The following is a 14,664-nucleotide window of genomic DNA, read 5'->3' on the forward strand; positions in this document are numbered from 1 at the left end:
ACACTGTTGGTTGCTAAATAATCCCTTTTAATGCAGAGATGAGAAGTAGAATCTGATAGGGGGCAGAGGGAGTTTCCCAAGACAGAAATTCAAGGCCCTCTTAGGATGGGCATTACTCTTCCGTTTTTGAGTCAGAAGGCCCATGGCTATCATAATGATTGCCACTGGCAAGAAAGGAACACTGTAAGAGGGCAGGTAGCATGTGACAGCTGGGTATTCTTGACTTGCAAATCAGCCACCAGTAATCTGTATTTGAAGCATATTCTTTTTCATTTCTCTCTCCCTTTTTCTCATACTCTCTTTCTCAAAATCAATACATGGATTGTTATGTCTTTTACAGAGATATGAGCAAAAAAATCAGGTTTTTCTTTATTACAGAGTTAAATTATTTTCAGCATTTAACCCAGAAAGAATCTTTATGTGTACAAGATTCACAGAAGCAGTGTTACTACTCAAAGGAGTGGTATCTGTTACATTAAAGTGAGTGTCCATTATGACCTTTTGCTTTCACAGTGGTGAGTGGATGCTCTGGACTCCAAAAGTCTGCTTTTACTCCTGAGTTGATGGTCATTGTTTGGAGAGGTACAGACAACCTGGCCTGAGTCCAGACTCCTGCCTTTAATGGTGCTGTTAGTCATAAAGGCCAGCACAGGTTTAAAGTAAGTTACAGCCATGGGTTCTGAAGACACACTGCCTAGGCTTGAAATCTGGCTCCCATCCTATTAGCTGTGTCATCTTGATCAGGTAGGTTAACTCTGTCTTTCTTTTTCCTCATCTGTAAGATGGGAATAATGGTACTTCATAGGGATGTTGCTAGGGTTATATGAGATAATGCATATGCCACAATGCGTGGCGCTTAGTAGGCACTCATTCAGTGATACTTTAATTACAATGGAAAAATATTTGAGTGCCAGATGACCTGAGTTTTAGGTTCATGTCACTCAAACATCCAATATTTTCTGAGTTGTCACCTTATTCCAGGCACCTCTGTGTGGGATGGGGTGGTAGATGTACTCTGTTGAATGGACAAATCATGTCACCTCTTTATACCCTGTTTTCTTAACTTCACGTTCAAGTATTTAGATTAAATCATGTCATTGACTCATACAACCTTCAGCAAATTGTAATACTGCAGCATCATGGATGTTCCTGGACCTGTAAGAACACATTCTCTATTTTGGGTCTTTCTACGGTGATATGATATATATTTCTGACATAAACGTCTCTTCCTTGCCAAGCACTATCATCTGGATTCCCTTTGAACTTTTCCTAAACTTGTACAAAGGGTCTTCTAAGCTCTTCCAGGCAAAAATGCATGATTGATAAACACCAGTCCATTTGGTTTCCTTTCACTGGGTCTCATTCGGTTATGTCTACCCTCCTCTGGATATCTTTATTTTCCTGATTTTCAGATAATTACTTAAAATTCTTCAATATATTATTGTTGTTTTTCAAATAGGGACAAAATTCCTTTACAGAACCCTTCCCTACCTCATTCTCCATCCTCAGTGCAACCTTTCCCCCTCTTTATTAGCTGAGTTCCTGGAACACTTGGCTTTTTCTAGTTTACCAACTGTGCCATAATTTCTTGCCTTAGAGTCTTTGCACATGCTGTTTCCTCTGCCCGGACTACTCTTTTCTTCCCCTCACTTCACCTAGTTGACTCCTATTAATCTGTCAGACTTCAGCTTGTAAAAGGCATCCTTGGAGAAGTCTTCCCAGCCACACCCCACACATCCTGCAGACAAGATCGGACCTGCTATCTCTCGGTATGTTTGAGATCTTTTTGTCTTTATCATTCTTCAGTTTCAAATAAGTTAGCTGCTGAGTTTTATCTATTTATCCTGCTTGGGACTCAGTTTTCAAATATGGGGATTTATGTTTTCAATAAATTCTGGAAAATTCCTTTAAAATATCACCTCTACTCCATCCTCTCTTGTCTGTATCTGGAACTCATAACAGACTGAATTTTTTGTCTTTCATGTCTCTTAACCTCTTTGTTATATTTTTTCTTTTTGTCTCTCTGTGTGATATTCTGGGGAATTGTCTCTCTTTTTTTCCCCAGTGAACTAATTCTCCCTTCAAGTTTGTCTAATTTTCTGTTTAACCCTTCCATTGAGATTTTATATCAATGACTATATATATATATATATATATTTTTTTTTTCTTCTTTTTTGTCTTTTTTTACTGACCAGTAATGGGATCGCAACCCTCGGTGTTGCGCCCGCACCGCGCTCAGCCAGTGAGCGGGAACCGGTCTCCACATGGGATCCGAACCCTCGACGGGAGCGACGCCGCGCTTCCAAGCAGCGCACTCTCCAGTGCGCCACCGGGCCGGCCCTCAATGACTATATTTTTTATTTCTCCTACTTTTAATTTGTACCTTTTCAAATATGACTGATCTTTAATGATAGTGTCCTTCTTTTAGAGATATTTTTGATTACTTTCCTGCTGATTCTTGCTCACATAGATTGTCACACAATTTATAACTCTGCCTTGCTTAGGGTGGTCCCGGAATAATCAGCTTAATGCTTTTCACTCTGGCTTTGATTTCTTTATTTCCTTTTTGGCCCTAGGGATTTTCTAACTTGCATTTAAAAGGCTATTAGTTGCATCTCATCCAGTATATCTTAGGTGTTTTATAGAGGGAATTCTGTTCTGCCATATTTCTGTAAGTAGATGTCCTCTAGGTCCCCTTTTATAGACTATCCTAATATCATAATTGTCATTAAACAATAATCATCTGTTTAATGTCTCTCTCCTACAAGCATGTAGCTCCATGGGGATAGGGACTATCTCCACCTTGTCCAAAGCTGTAACTCCAGCTACTAGCCCAGTGCCTAGAACAATGCTGGGCTCAATATCATGGAAATGAATGAAGTGAAAGCAGAGGCAGAGGTGGCCCTGGATATCATGTCAAGATGAGTTAGAAACCTCTCTCCAGCCTTTCACAATCTTTATTGACCCTTCTTACCCTTTCTGGAATTCTACCCTGCCCTAAAATGACTTAATCCCTCTGTAATTGGCATAATGTCTCATAGGTGAGTTCACACTGCACTGTTTTCAGTTGTCTTCTACACAGATTATCCCATTTGAACTCACAACCACCTTGGACCTAGGAAGGAATGGGATGATTATACTCCCTTCACAGATGAGAAAACTGAGGATTGAAGAGATAATACGTCTTATCTTCTGTAAAATAGTCAGTACTATATCCCAGAATTAAATCTCGGTCTTTTGACTTCAAGTCCTCAGAAGGACTCATCCTTACCTGTTTAGAATGAATATTAGAGCTTCTTTATGTGAAAGTAAAGTCCACTTTGCTTCTTTACTAAACTATCTATCTGTCTAAAGAAATCAGTACCTAAGTAAAAATAGGTGCTGCCATAAAATTTGGTGCTATTTTGATTTCGATAGTCAGAGTCTCAGGGCTCAAAACTACTTGATTTTTCATTTGGACAATGTGTTTATGTTTCTTTTTGAGACAAACATTACAAACCACCTTCTGTCAAAGAATCCAGATTGCTGGAGAACCCTGTGTATAGCCTAGATAGATGCAGGGGATGTCTAGTAAAGAATGGGGTGTTATAGGTCACATGACAAAAGCACAAGGTTCATTGATGTTTAACACACTTAGAGGGGTAAGGTGAGGTGTGGGGAAGAACACACGGGCAGTGGCAGTCATAGCAAGCTGAGGCCCCCAGGTCAGTTTCCAACCTCAGGGCTGACGATCTCAGGTGGCTGGAATCTTCCAAGCCCACAGGTGTTGAAGAAGAGCCCACTTGACAGCTTGCATTGTGGCATTGGAGCCAGGTGGCAGATGCAGCAGCTTCATTCCTGAGATAGGGAGGGGAGAGGGAGCACCAGGGAAGCATATCTTGGCTACTTACCTCAGGGCGGACCCCTTGGGTGTCGCAATGCCATAGCCTTTGGAATCCAAGTTACCTCCCACCTTCATGGTGTCACAGGGTTTCCGCTGCTCAATGTACTCATTCATGGTGGATTCCAGGAGGTAGGCATATTTGCCTTTGGATTTCCTCACTCGGATCATACCCTCCTCTGTGGTCCGCACAAAAACTGATGGTTCTGCTGATTTCATGTATGTCCACATCTTCTCGAACACGGCAATTTTAGACCTCTGGCAGGGGACAGGAACAAAGCCAGAATTAAGTGCTGGCTATGCTTGGAATTGGGGTCGGCACACACATTAATGAAGAGCTGAGTGTAGCTTGATCGTACATTCATGAACGAGATTAGCTCAGGAAGAAACAAATTATGAGTGATTGCAAAATAAGAGGCTTTAATTAGTACCAGTAGGTTCCAAAGTACAAATATCTTGCAAATACAGAATGAACAGAATAGTTCAGAATCTTTTAATTACTTCCGAGTAATTATGTTCCTCATAAATATGGGGAAAGTTAAGAAACTGGGGCCCTGTCTGGCTTTTAAAGACATTAAAGAACCTATCTATTACCCAATAAGGCAATATTTATACTGTCCAGAAGAAGTAGAGAGCTGAATATCAGCGCAGCCTGATTTCATTATTGGAACATAACATTGAAGATTTTCTGGGTCACGGGTTGTCAAATTCAGTCATCCCATATTGCAGGACCTACCCTCAAAATGTAAACTATTGTCTGATAAAGCTAGTAATTTAGGACCAAATATTGTCACCTTTTTACATTTTAAAAGCCTCTAAATCTAGTCAAGCTGCTTTCCTTATTTCCCCCTATACTCGCCTTGCACCTTCAATTTTTGGGGACTTTGCTTGGACTGTTTACTCCACTTGATATGCTGGTTCTGTCCAGCAACATCCTTCTTCTCATTTCATAGACCAGAATAAGTCCTACATATTTGGAACCCACCTCAGTTCTAAGGACAATGATTCTTAAACTTTAGTGGGCACCAGCATCATGTATAGAGGTTTTAAAAATGCAGATTCCCTGGCTCTAAATCTAGAGATTCTGAGTCAGCACATCTGGGGTGGAGCCCAGAATAAATCTTTTACAGAAGGTCCTCCCATCATGTGATTCTGATCAGTATGTCTGTGTGGACCTCACTCTGAGAAACAGCATCACAAGGGCTGATATTCTTATTAGACACATTGTCTGGGTCACTCACTGGATGGCCAGGCAAGACTACTAGTATTGCAAGTCATTTCTCCTTGTGCATAGGTCTCAAGTACGTGAAAGCTGCCTGAGGACAGGGGATGTCTTCCCTTCTGTGGATTCTTCACAAAGTCTAATCAAGTACCTTCCACACAGTAGGTCCTTAGTCAGGATTGACATTCTAGGACCACAGTTCAACCCTCTCATCTAACATGCTCTTTCTAAAGGGTATTCTTTTACCAAGGAGTAGATGTATTTTAGAGATACTGGAGTCTGGCTTTTGAAAATATTTTTACAGATCAACAATTGTTGGGCCGAGCCCGTGGCACACTCGGGAGAGTGTGGCGCTGGGAGCGCAGCAGCGCTCCCGCCACGGGTTCGGATCCTATATAGGGATGACCGGTGCGCTCACAGCGCTCACTGGCTGAGTGCGGTGTGGCCGGTCTCAAAAAAAAAGGTCAAAACCCCCCCCATAAAACAATTGTTAAATACAGATGAGACTATTTTTTATTTTATGTATTTATTTATTTTATTGGTTATGAATATTCATGGGGTACAAAGCAAATTGTCACCACTCGTGCCTAAGATGTGATGGCCAGATCCATACTGGTAGCATGTCCATTACCACAAATTGTGATTATACCCCATGTCCCCCACCCAATTATCCCCAACCTCCCTCCCCCATCCCCCTTTCCCCACTCCACTTTGTATCCCTAGGTATGATCTCTCCCTCTGCAAGTCCAACACACCACTATGGTCTTTCTTTTTTCCTTCTTTCTCTCTTAGCTCCCACTTATGAGTGAATACATATGGTATTTATCCCTCTGTGCTTTGCTTATTATACTCATCATAAGTTTCTCCAGGCTCATCCCTGTTGTTGCAAATAGGAGAATTTCATTCTTTTTTATGACAGAGTAGTATTCCATGGTGTATATGCCACATTTTCCTTATCCAGACTATTTTTTTTAAAAGACAGTTGCTATTAGAATCATCCTTTGATGACTACACAACCCATCTAGTGGTTAATTTATACATTACAGATGTATTTAATATAAAACTATCATCATGCATGCAATATATCATTTTTCTCTCTGCAGAAGCATCAGGTTTATTTCCTTGATATCAATCAACATCAAGTGTTGGTAAGTTATTGATATACAGTTGTCATTTGAACCAAATGACCTATTAAGATTTTGGGGGACCTGGAAAATTCTAGGTCTTGAGGGAAAAATTAATGGAAATAGTTTCTGAGAATTGCAGGGAGGCATTTGGGAGAACGAGTCTTAAGTTTCAATAGTCTATATAATTAGATAAACTAGATTATTTGATTCACAGTATGGTTTACAGTTTGGACAAGACATTGGATTGGATGTGACAAGCTTAGTTCTACTCTTGGTTTGGTCTATGGAAAATTCCTTCTCTTTGGGCCTTAGTTTCCCCATCTGTTCCATAAGGAGTTTGGGCATGGTAGTCTTTAAGTCCCTTGCTAGTTTGAAATATCTAGTTCTTCATATAAAGATACATCATTCAAGCAACAATGTTAATGTGCAAAACAAGAAAGAAGGGAGGAAAGAGAGGGATGATTCCAAAGTTAGGAGAGGAAATACCTAAAACCAATCATAGCATCTTCAGTGTATTTAATGTTGTCTTACAGGAAACAGGGAAATGTATAAAACCACATTTGCAGATGATCTTCCAGGCACAAAACCAACAAAACACTCAGCAGGGCAATTGCAAGATGCAATTTGACCTGACAGGATGGACACAGCAGGGAACTGGCTGCTGACAGGCAGAGCTGAAGAGCCCTTGGGCAATGGTATGTGGGAAATTAATATGTCCTCACAGCCTCACCCCAGTGCCCCAAATGCTAAGGCTGTGCTCACAGGCGCCAGGAACAGACTATCAGGAAAATCTAATCTTCAGGAATACGAAAGTAGCATGAGTGGCAGGAAGATTGGAAGCATACTCGGGGTATTTGTTCATGGATGCCTCCTATCATCTGCAGCTCCCATGGCCCTCAGCACATCTTAATTAAACTGTCTATGGAGGGTTAAGTGATTCTGGGTTGGGGCTGCCAAGAAGCTCTGAGCTGCCATGGGAACTTGAAGCCAGATTTTTCAGAGACTGGGGTAGAAGAATTCTTGTCTGACTATTCCCTTCTTTGGCCTTGTGGGGTTGGTAGGTGATCCTGCCTTCCTACTGACCAAAGTCCTGGGGGGATAATTCTCAAAGTCAGAGTCACAGAGATAGAAGGGTAATGGCACATATCTTAGTTGTGATCTCCTTTTACAGGAAAAGAAGCTGAGGCCCATGATGTGGCCATGAACTGTCCAATGTCACGCAGCTTGTTAGTGGCAGAACCAGGAGTAAACCCTGGCCTCTTTACCACACACCTCACGCCTTTCCACAGCAAACAGCTGCCTCCCTTGTTTTGGGCTTTATATCTTAGTAGCTGCAGGACCTTGGGCAAGTAATATAGCTTTTATGAGACTCAGTGTTCCTCATCTGACGATGGTGATGGTAGTATTCACTGCACAGTGTTGCCATGGAGATTATATGAGAACATTAAGTAAAGTGCGTAACCCAGTGCCTGCACAAGGAAGGCATTCTGTAAGTGGTACAATTACTACTAATAATTATGCCCTTTTTTTCAGGTTTACTTTAGGGTAAGGATGCTCACTACGTGGCTTGCTTGATACCATATTCCCTTCCTTTCTATGTGGCAGACATTGATATCAATCAAGGAATTTTTTCACACAGAGCCCAGATGTGACCTCAGAATCCCTCTCAACATAGAATTCTGGGCAACCACTACTGACCAACTGACGTTAGCATGTGGACTACACAACCTATTTGCCACTAGTGTCACAGGCCTAGTTGGGGCATAGAACTTGTGGAATATGCACTGCCTTGGCTCCAGATTCTTAACTTTGTCCTGTGGACAGAGGAAGTAATATGTCAATTGATACAGTTATTAACAAAGAACTTTGAAGTCTTAAGTCCCAGCAATGCCTCTAGTTGACTAGGGCATGACCATTTTCTCCTCTGGGTTTCTGTTTTCCCAGAGGTTAGCCTACGTTTGTCCACAGGCCTATCTGGCAACCTGAGTGATCTTTTAAAAAACATTTATCAGTTAATGAGCAGCACCGCATCAGGACAGCATGGTGCCGTGGCAAGGATACAAGTACTTGGGTTAGAATGAGGAAACTCAGATTTGGGACCTGTACCTGCCACCTGCATCATGAATTCCTGAATCTCAATTTCTTATTTACAAAGTGGAGACCATAACCCCTGTTTTGCCATAGGTGAAACGTGAATGAGACTGTGGGCATGCAAGTGCTTTGGGGACGACCTGGGGCATGTCGTATACACTCTGGGGATGAGAGCATTGTTAAGTGAATTGGGTGGTTCCCCGACTGCATCAGCAGGGGCACAGGACTGATTTTATGCAAAAATAACAGGCATCTCCTTCACACCTGGTTGCGGGCTAAAAATGTCAGAGAATTGTAATGAGATTACCAGTAGTTTTTCTACTGACAGGCTGGGTGAACTCAAGCAAGTCACGCCTCTCTGTAAAACGACAGGCTATGACCAGGTGACCTCTCAGGCAGCTTCTGGATCAAATATATTGAAAATTGATGATTTTAAGCCTTGGAGCCAGGATCAGTGATTAAGACTTTGGTCCCTTTCCTGCCAGTCATACAGAACACAAAGCCTGTGATCAAGAAACTACAGTGCATCACATAGTGGGTTACTTGAGGTCTGAGATTTGCTCCATGAAGTTGCAGCGAGAGCCTGGGTGAGACTTCATGGAATCCCTACGCTGTAGCCTGAGTCAATACAGGGGATTGCTCTCTATGCTCCTCTGCTGCTTCTACCTGTGTGATCTTAGCAATTCCTTTTACCTCTCCGAGCTTCATCTATGAGATGGAGACAATAATCCCTAACTCGTCTCTAATGAGAGGATTAAATGAGATAATTCATATAGGGTGTGCTTAGCCGAGAATGTGGTTCATAGTAAGTGCTAAGTGAGTGTTAGCAATTGTTTATTATTTTTATTTGATCAATATATGGTATCTCCATGTGCTATTTGTTCAGCTCCCGGGATGAAAAGGCCCAAAGTCCAGGGAACTACGTATTTTTCCTGCTTCTGGGCATTTGTTCGAATTGTCCCCTTTGTGTAGGATGTACTTAGCCTACTCAGGTCTGACCTGGTTTTATGGTATCTAGAAATGTTTCCAGGTCTGTGCTGTGTGGTTTTGACCCCTACCCCTTCTTCGAGATGCCTCCCCAATGTTTGCACTTCCCTGAAGCCCTAATGCTAAATGGAGCCTCTGTTCATCGTTCCTTGTTTTCCTTTGTATTTTACATGCCTTATCTCTCTCTCTCTTTTTTTTTGTCTTTTTTACTGACCGGTAACAGGATCGCAACCCTCAGTGTCGCGCCTGTACCGGGGACTGGCAACGGGATCGCAACCCTTGGCGCTGCGCCCGCACCGCGCTCAGCCAGTGAGCGGGAACCGGTCTCCACATGGGATCCGAACCCTTGGTGGGAGCGCCGCCACGCTCTCAAGCGGCGCAATTCTCCAGTGCGCCACCGGGCCGGCCCATGCCTTATCTCTTTTAATCTCATTAAGACTCTGAGATTGACATTATTCGCCTTATTTTATAGATGAATGGAAATGGTGTCAAATAGGCTAAGTGCACAGTACAAAGAAGGGACGGAGCCAGGTTCCAGATGTGTATGTGGCTGAGCCTGAAGGTTGTGCTCCTAAGCTCTCTGCTCCTCCGCCTATGCTCGCTGCCTCCAGCCAGAAGACATCTCACCACCTCCCTCCTACTTTACATCTTCTCCCTCTCTCATGGCAATATTTAATAGGTCACCTATTCCAGTTATTTTTTCCCCCATATACTACCTTCTTATTCATCAAGTCAACGAACACTTACTGAACTCAAGCTATGAGATAGGAGGAAACACAAAGAGCATCGGGTCTGGACTTCATCTGTAAGCTGTTCCTAATTGGTTATTAACCAGACTGTAAGCTCCTCATGGGACCAGGGAAAGAATTATTTTTGATGTCCTTTGCAGCCCTCAGAAAACTAGCAGTTTGGTTTATGCAAGGGGTCTCAATCAATACAGGAGCTTTAAAGCTTCTACAAACATAGAAATGCAGATTTCTCAGGGGTCTGTAGAAAGCTGAGAAATGTTCTGAGTTTCTCTGACTTGTACTCAGTTAAGCAGTTACCCCGGCTGCCTGTTATCTCATGCTCTTTAGTGAGAAGGAAATTTTAATGACAGTACTGGTTCCCTTTTGTGAAAGTGCCTTGAGACAAGGGATGTCCCTACCCTGAAGAACTCCTTAGTAGATCCTGCTTCCAGCGTCCCATAAGCGATTTCCGTCTGCTTTGCTAGGTCCTCTGCACTCTCAATGGGAGACACCATCCTCTCCACAGTCAGGAAGGCGGCCAGGTTGGCTGTGTATGATGAGATGATGATCAAGGTGAAGAACCACCAGACTCCACCAACGATGCGGCCAGAAAGGGACCTGCAGGCCAAAGGGAAGAGGCATGAGAAGCATGGCCACACTGCAGAAGACTATGGGGAGGCACCGAGAGCCAGCCTGAGCTGCCCCCTGTCCCCCATCCGTGGAGCTGTCAAGCCTTATTGCCCTTTCTCCTCTGTCAGCAGGATGTGAGAATTCAAATGTCAGAGAGATTCCAAATTTTGTTCCTTATCACTGATAGGGACCTGTAGGGATTCAGACCTTCAGGGGTGATAAAGCCCACAGGTACATATTCACATTCACTTTTACACTTATGTATATATCAAGACACATACCAATGAAGGCACAGATAAATCAACATTTGCCCACAAAAATCACAAACATGTATAAACATCCTTTCAAATGCAGTTACGTATACACCAAATATTTGTGCATGCATATATGAACACAAATGCATTTACACACATACAATGCACACATTTGATTGGTCCAGAAATGTTGGTCAGACCACCTCATTATTGCCCTTATGGCTGGCAAAGGCCACCAAAATGATGGACTAGAAGGAAGGGAAGAAAGGATATACTGGAAATAGAGTGATAATAACCGTAGTCCAGCTACTGTATGAGGGTACTTCAAAAAGTTCATGAACTGACTTGGAATTTTCATATTTCACTATTTATATTGAATGTTTTCATCTTCTGGTTCAAAAATAAAATAAAATAAAGCAATTGCTGATTTTAAAACAAAGTTCATGTAAAGATTCATAGAATGTCACCATTGCGTGCAGGCACAATTCTTTACCCTGCCCCCCGCACCCCCATAAGAAAGAGAAAAAAAATATGGCTGAAATAAAAAAGATCAGAAAGGCAAACATGACGGTCATACATGAAGTGAGAAATTTATCTTTGAACTTCTCAGAGTCCTATTTTCCTCTTATATGCCTAAAATAATAAAGAGAAACATGCCCAGCTAAGAGTTCCACTGTGATCTCTCTGATTTGGCTAGGATATTTCCAAGGCTAGGGATCCCCAAAGACACTGCAAGATGATTTGGATGTTGATGAAGTGATTTTATGTGGTGGACAGACATGGCATGAAATCATATGGAATCATACAGTGATAAAGTTATTTACATTCCATTTCTCTTTCTATCCTACTCAATTTATCAAGGAAGTGCCGTCCTGGAGCTCCTATAATTTTCAGCCCTTTCTAACATGTGCTCTGACAGCCTCAAGTTCAGAGTCTTCAACATATGACCGTGCTAAGCTAAAACCTAATATTTAACAACCAGAAATCACCGATCCAACCCATGAGTTTTACAGAAAAAGAAACTCAAGAGCCTCCAATCACACTGACTCAGGAGCAGTAACCCAGGCCTGCTGGCTGGCTCTGCAGTTTCACACTGTTTTCAAAACCCTGGCTGAACCTTTCTGTGTTACTTCCATGTCCCTCTGCACTTCACTTTGTCTCAGTTTCTTGGAGATTCCTTTTCATTCTAGGCAGACAGTGTTCACTCCAAGAAATTCAACAAATATTTGTTGTTCCTTGCTATGTGGAAAAGACTGATCCTAGATACTTCACAGTAAGAGGGAAATAAGACAGAGAAAACTTGTTCAAAGGAATGAGAGCAGGCGAGTGGAGACAAGCTATGTCACGTGAAGAAGAGCTGCAGGAAGAGGAGATATTTAACTGGAAGAAAAGAAGAAGAAAAGAAGAGAGATGTGTGTGCTGAAGGGTTGATGTTAGGCTTGTACTATATGATCTGACTTTGGAGCATTTGGCAGAAGATCTAAGAAAACGAAGACTAAATATGAGGAGGATATTTTTGATGGGTAGGGTGGTACGATGTTGAGATGGCTGTCCTGGGAGTGGAAGAGAGTTCCTCATTTCTGAAGGTGTTCAAGTGATGGGCTATTTATAGAGATGTTGTACATGGTGGCTGCTCTTGGTCCCCAGTGTACCAAGTGCTGGGGACACAACTTTAAGGAATACAGAGGAGGCATCAAGCGGATTGTAGGGCCAGGGACCAGCTGCTACATCTCACACTCCTCCCATCTCTGAGATTATGTGATTGGAAATCATAAGTAGGTAGACCAGTTGCACTGCTTCCATTGAGCAATCAAGCAAGATAGATTGACTACCACAGAGACAAAATCACTCCCCCAACGGTATACAGTTGAACTCAAAATCACTCAAGTCTTTGGATAACTAGTCCAGTGCTCTCTTCACCGTAGGAGGTAGCAAGCACATGTGTCACTGCCATTTGAAGCTGCAGCTCCTTTCCCAACTCTGGATGACCACACGGCATTTGAACTGGACTTCTTTCCTCCATTGGGCCTCCTATCCCCCAACTCTCCTGCCTAATCAGTTCTCATCATGTCACTTCCCTACTTAAAACCCATCAAAGCCTTTCTTTTAATACTTGGAATAAAATTCAATCTCTCTGGTGACTCTTGAGGCCCTGTGTGGTGTGGCCCATTGTGCTCTCTCCAATACCATCCAACAATGTACTTTCCGTGCTCTGGTCATGTTGGTCTTTGTTTGGTCCCTCATATTCAAAAGACTTCCTCCCTTCTCACATGCTGCTCTTTCCCCTGATCAACGCATCAATCCCTATGCATCCTATGTTATCCTACTCACCACATTTTCAGCTTTCAGATGTAAGACTCAGCCCCATGCAGCTCTTGTGGCAGTAGAAATTTGACATCTGTTTGTTTGGTTGTTTGACTGTCTTTGTTCCCTTAGATTGTAGGTTCCATGAGCGTAAAGGAAACTTTTAGTTCCTTTGTGCAGCATTGGATCTCTGGTGCCCAGCATGGAGTACACACCCCCAAAACAAATGAATGCATGAATGCACCTCTCTCATAACCAGTGGCTCCATTCACATTCCATTAGAGACTGGGAAGAGTTGTTAGGGCCAGAGAATGCAAAACTGCTTATGAGTGTTCAGGACGGCTGTCTCTTTCTCCAGCATTACTGAATGAAGAGACCCAGCTAAGTCATTCTAAGTTCAGGATCATCTAGTGAAGCTCAAAGTCTTCCTAATAAAATTCCAGGCCAAAGTCTCCTCCTTCCCTGTTCTTCTTTAGTTAATATTTATCTGCTGTGTGGTGCAAGCAGCTTGCTCTGCACAGTATTCTGCATATTCCCACCTACTTAAGGAGATACCAAAGAAATAGTCTGCTGCTTAACAGCTACCAAGTGTCATCTGTGGAATAACTGGAGGGCTGGGGGAAGAGGTTTTTCAAAATGTGACATGATTCCGATGCTTCATTTGCATCTGATCTGAAAGATGGGAATGTGAGTGTGAGGCTACCCTCCCCACCTTCAGCTCAGGCCTGGTACAGGTGAGGCTGGGCCTCTATCTCAGAACACATCTCCATCCTTGAGGCAGAGAGTGAGCTGGTGTTCTTAGAGTCCAGGGCCGGGCTGATCAGCCCCACGACCGTGGCAAGTTGCCTGCCCAGCTGGGCTTCAATCTTCCTGCTCTGTGTAGTGGGTGAGACTTACCCTCATTCATGGTGAGAAACCCAAACTTTCAGAACTAGAAAGACTCTTAGTTCACTCTTCCCTTTAACTGATATAAGCAATTGGAATTAAAATAGTACAAGGAGAAAGCACTTTGAAAAGTGCCATTGAGGGCCGGCCCGTGGCTCACTTGGGTGAGTGTGGTGCTGACAACACCAAGCCAAGGGTTAAGATCCCCTTACTGGTCATCTTTTAAAAAAAAAAAAAATTGATCAAACATGTACAAATCAGACTTTACATACAAATTTAGACTTTCAGCTTCTGTTTTTGAAACTAGAGGTGATGGTATCTGAATACCAGAATTCTTATACCTAACATACTTCATTTCTTATTTTATTTTATTATTTTTTATATTTTATTCTATTTTGTCGATATACAATGTGGATGATTATTGTGGCCCATAACTGAAACCTCCCTCCCTCCCCCCTCTCCCCCCTCCCACCCAAGTGTGTCCCCTCCATTTTCTTGTTGTAAGAACTTCAAAAAAATTGTGGTGGTTATATCTTCCTCTCCCCCCCCCCCCCCC

The 14,664-nt window shown here is 42.7% G+C and overlaps 1 protein-coding gene across 2 annotated transcripts in view; it reads right to left on the bottom strand.

The window, feature by feature from the left end:
- The window catches only part of GRIA1 (glutamate receptor, ionotropic, AMPA 1), a 152,040-nt gene that overhangs the window by 39,542 nt on the left and 97,834 nt on the right, over nt 1–14,664 (bottom strand). For both annotated transcript variants that reach the window (XM_008587235.1, XM_008587236.1), the window contains exons 10-11: nt 10,455–10,653; nt 3,891–4,138 (exon numbers count right to left, since the gene is read on the bottom strand). In XM_008587235.1, the coding sequence (XP_008585457.1) occupies nt 3,891–4,138; nt 10,455–10,653 (447 nt within the window). The remainder of the gene's footprint in view (nt 1–3,890; nt 4,139–10,454; nt 10,654–14,664) is intronic.

This window comes from Galeopterus variegatus, unplaced genomic scaffold, assembly GCF_000696425.1.
Source record: "Galeopterus variegatus unplaced genomic scaffold, G_variegatus-3.0.2 Scaffold4313, whole genome shotgun sequence".
NCBI classification, from domain to species: Eukaryota; Metazoa; Chordata; class Mammalia; order Dermoptera; family Cynocephalidae; genus Galeopterus; species Galeopterus variegatus.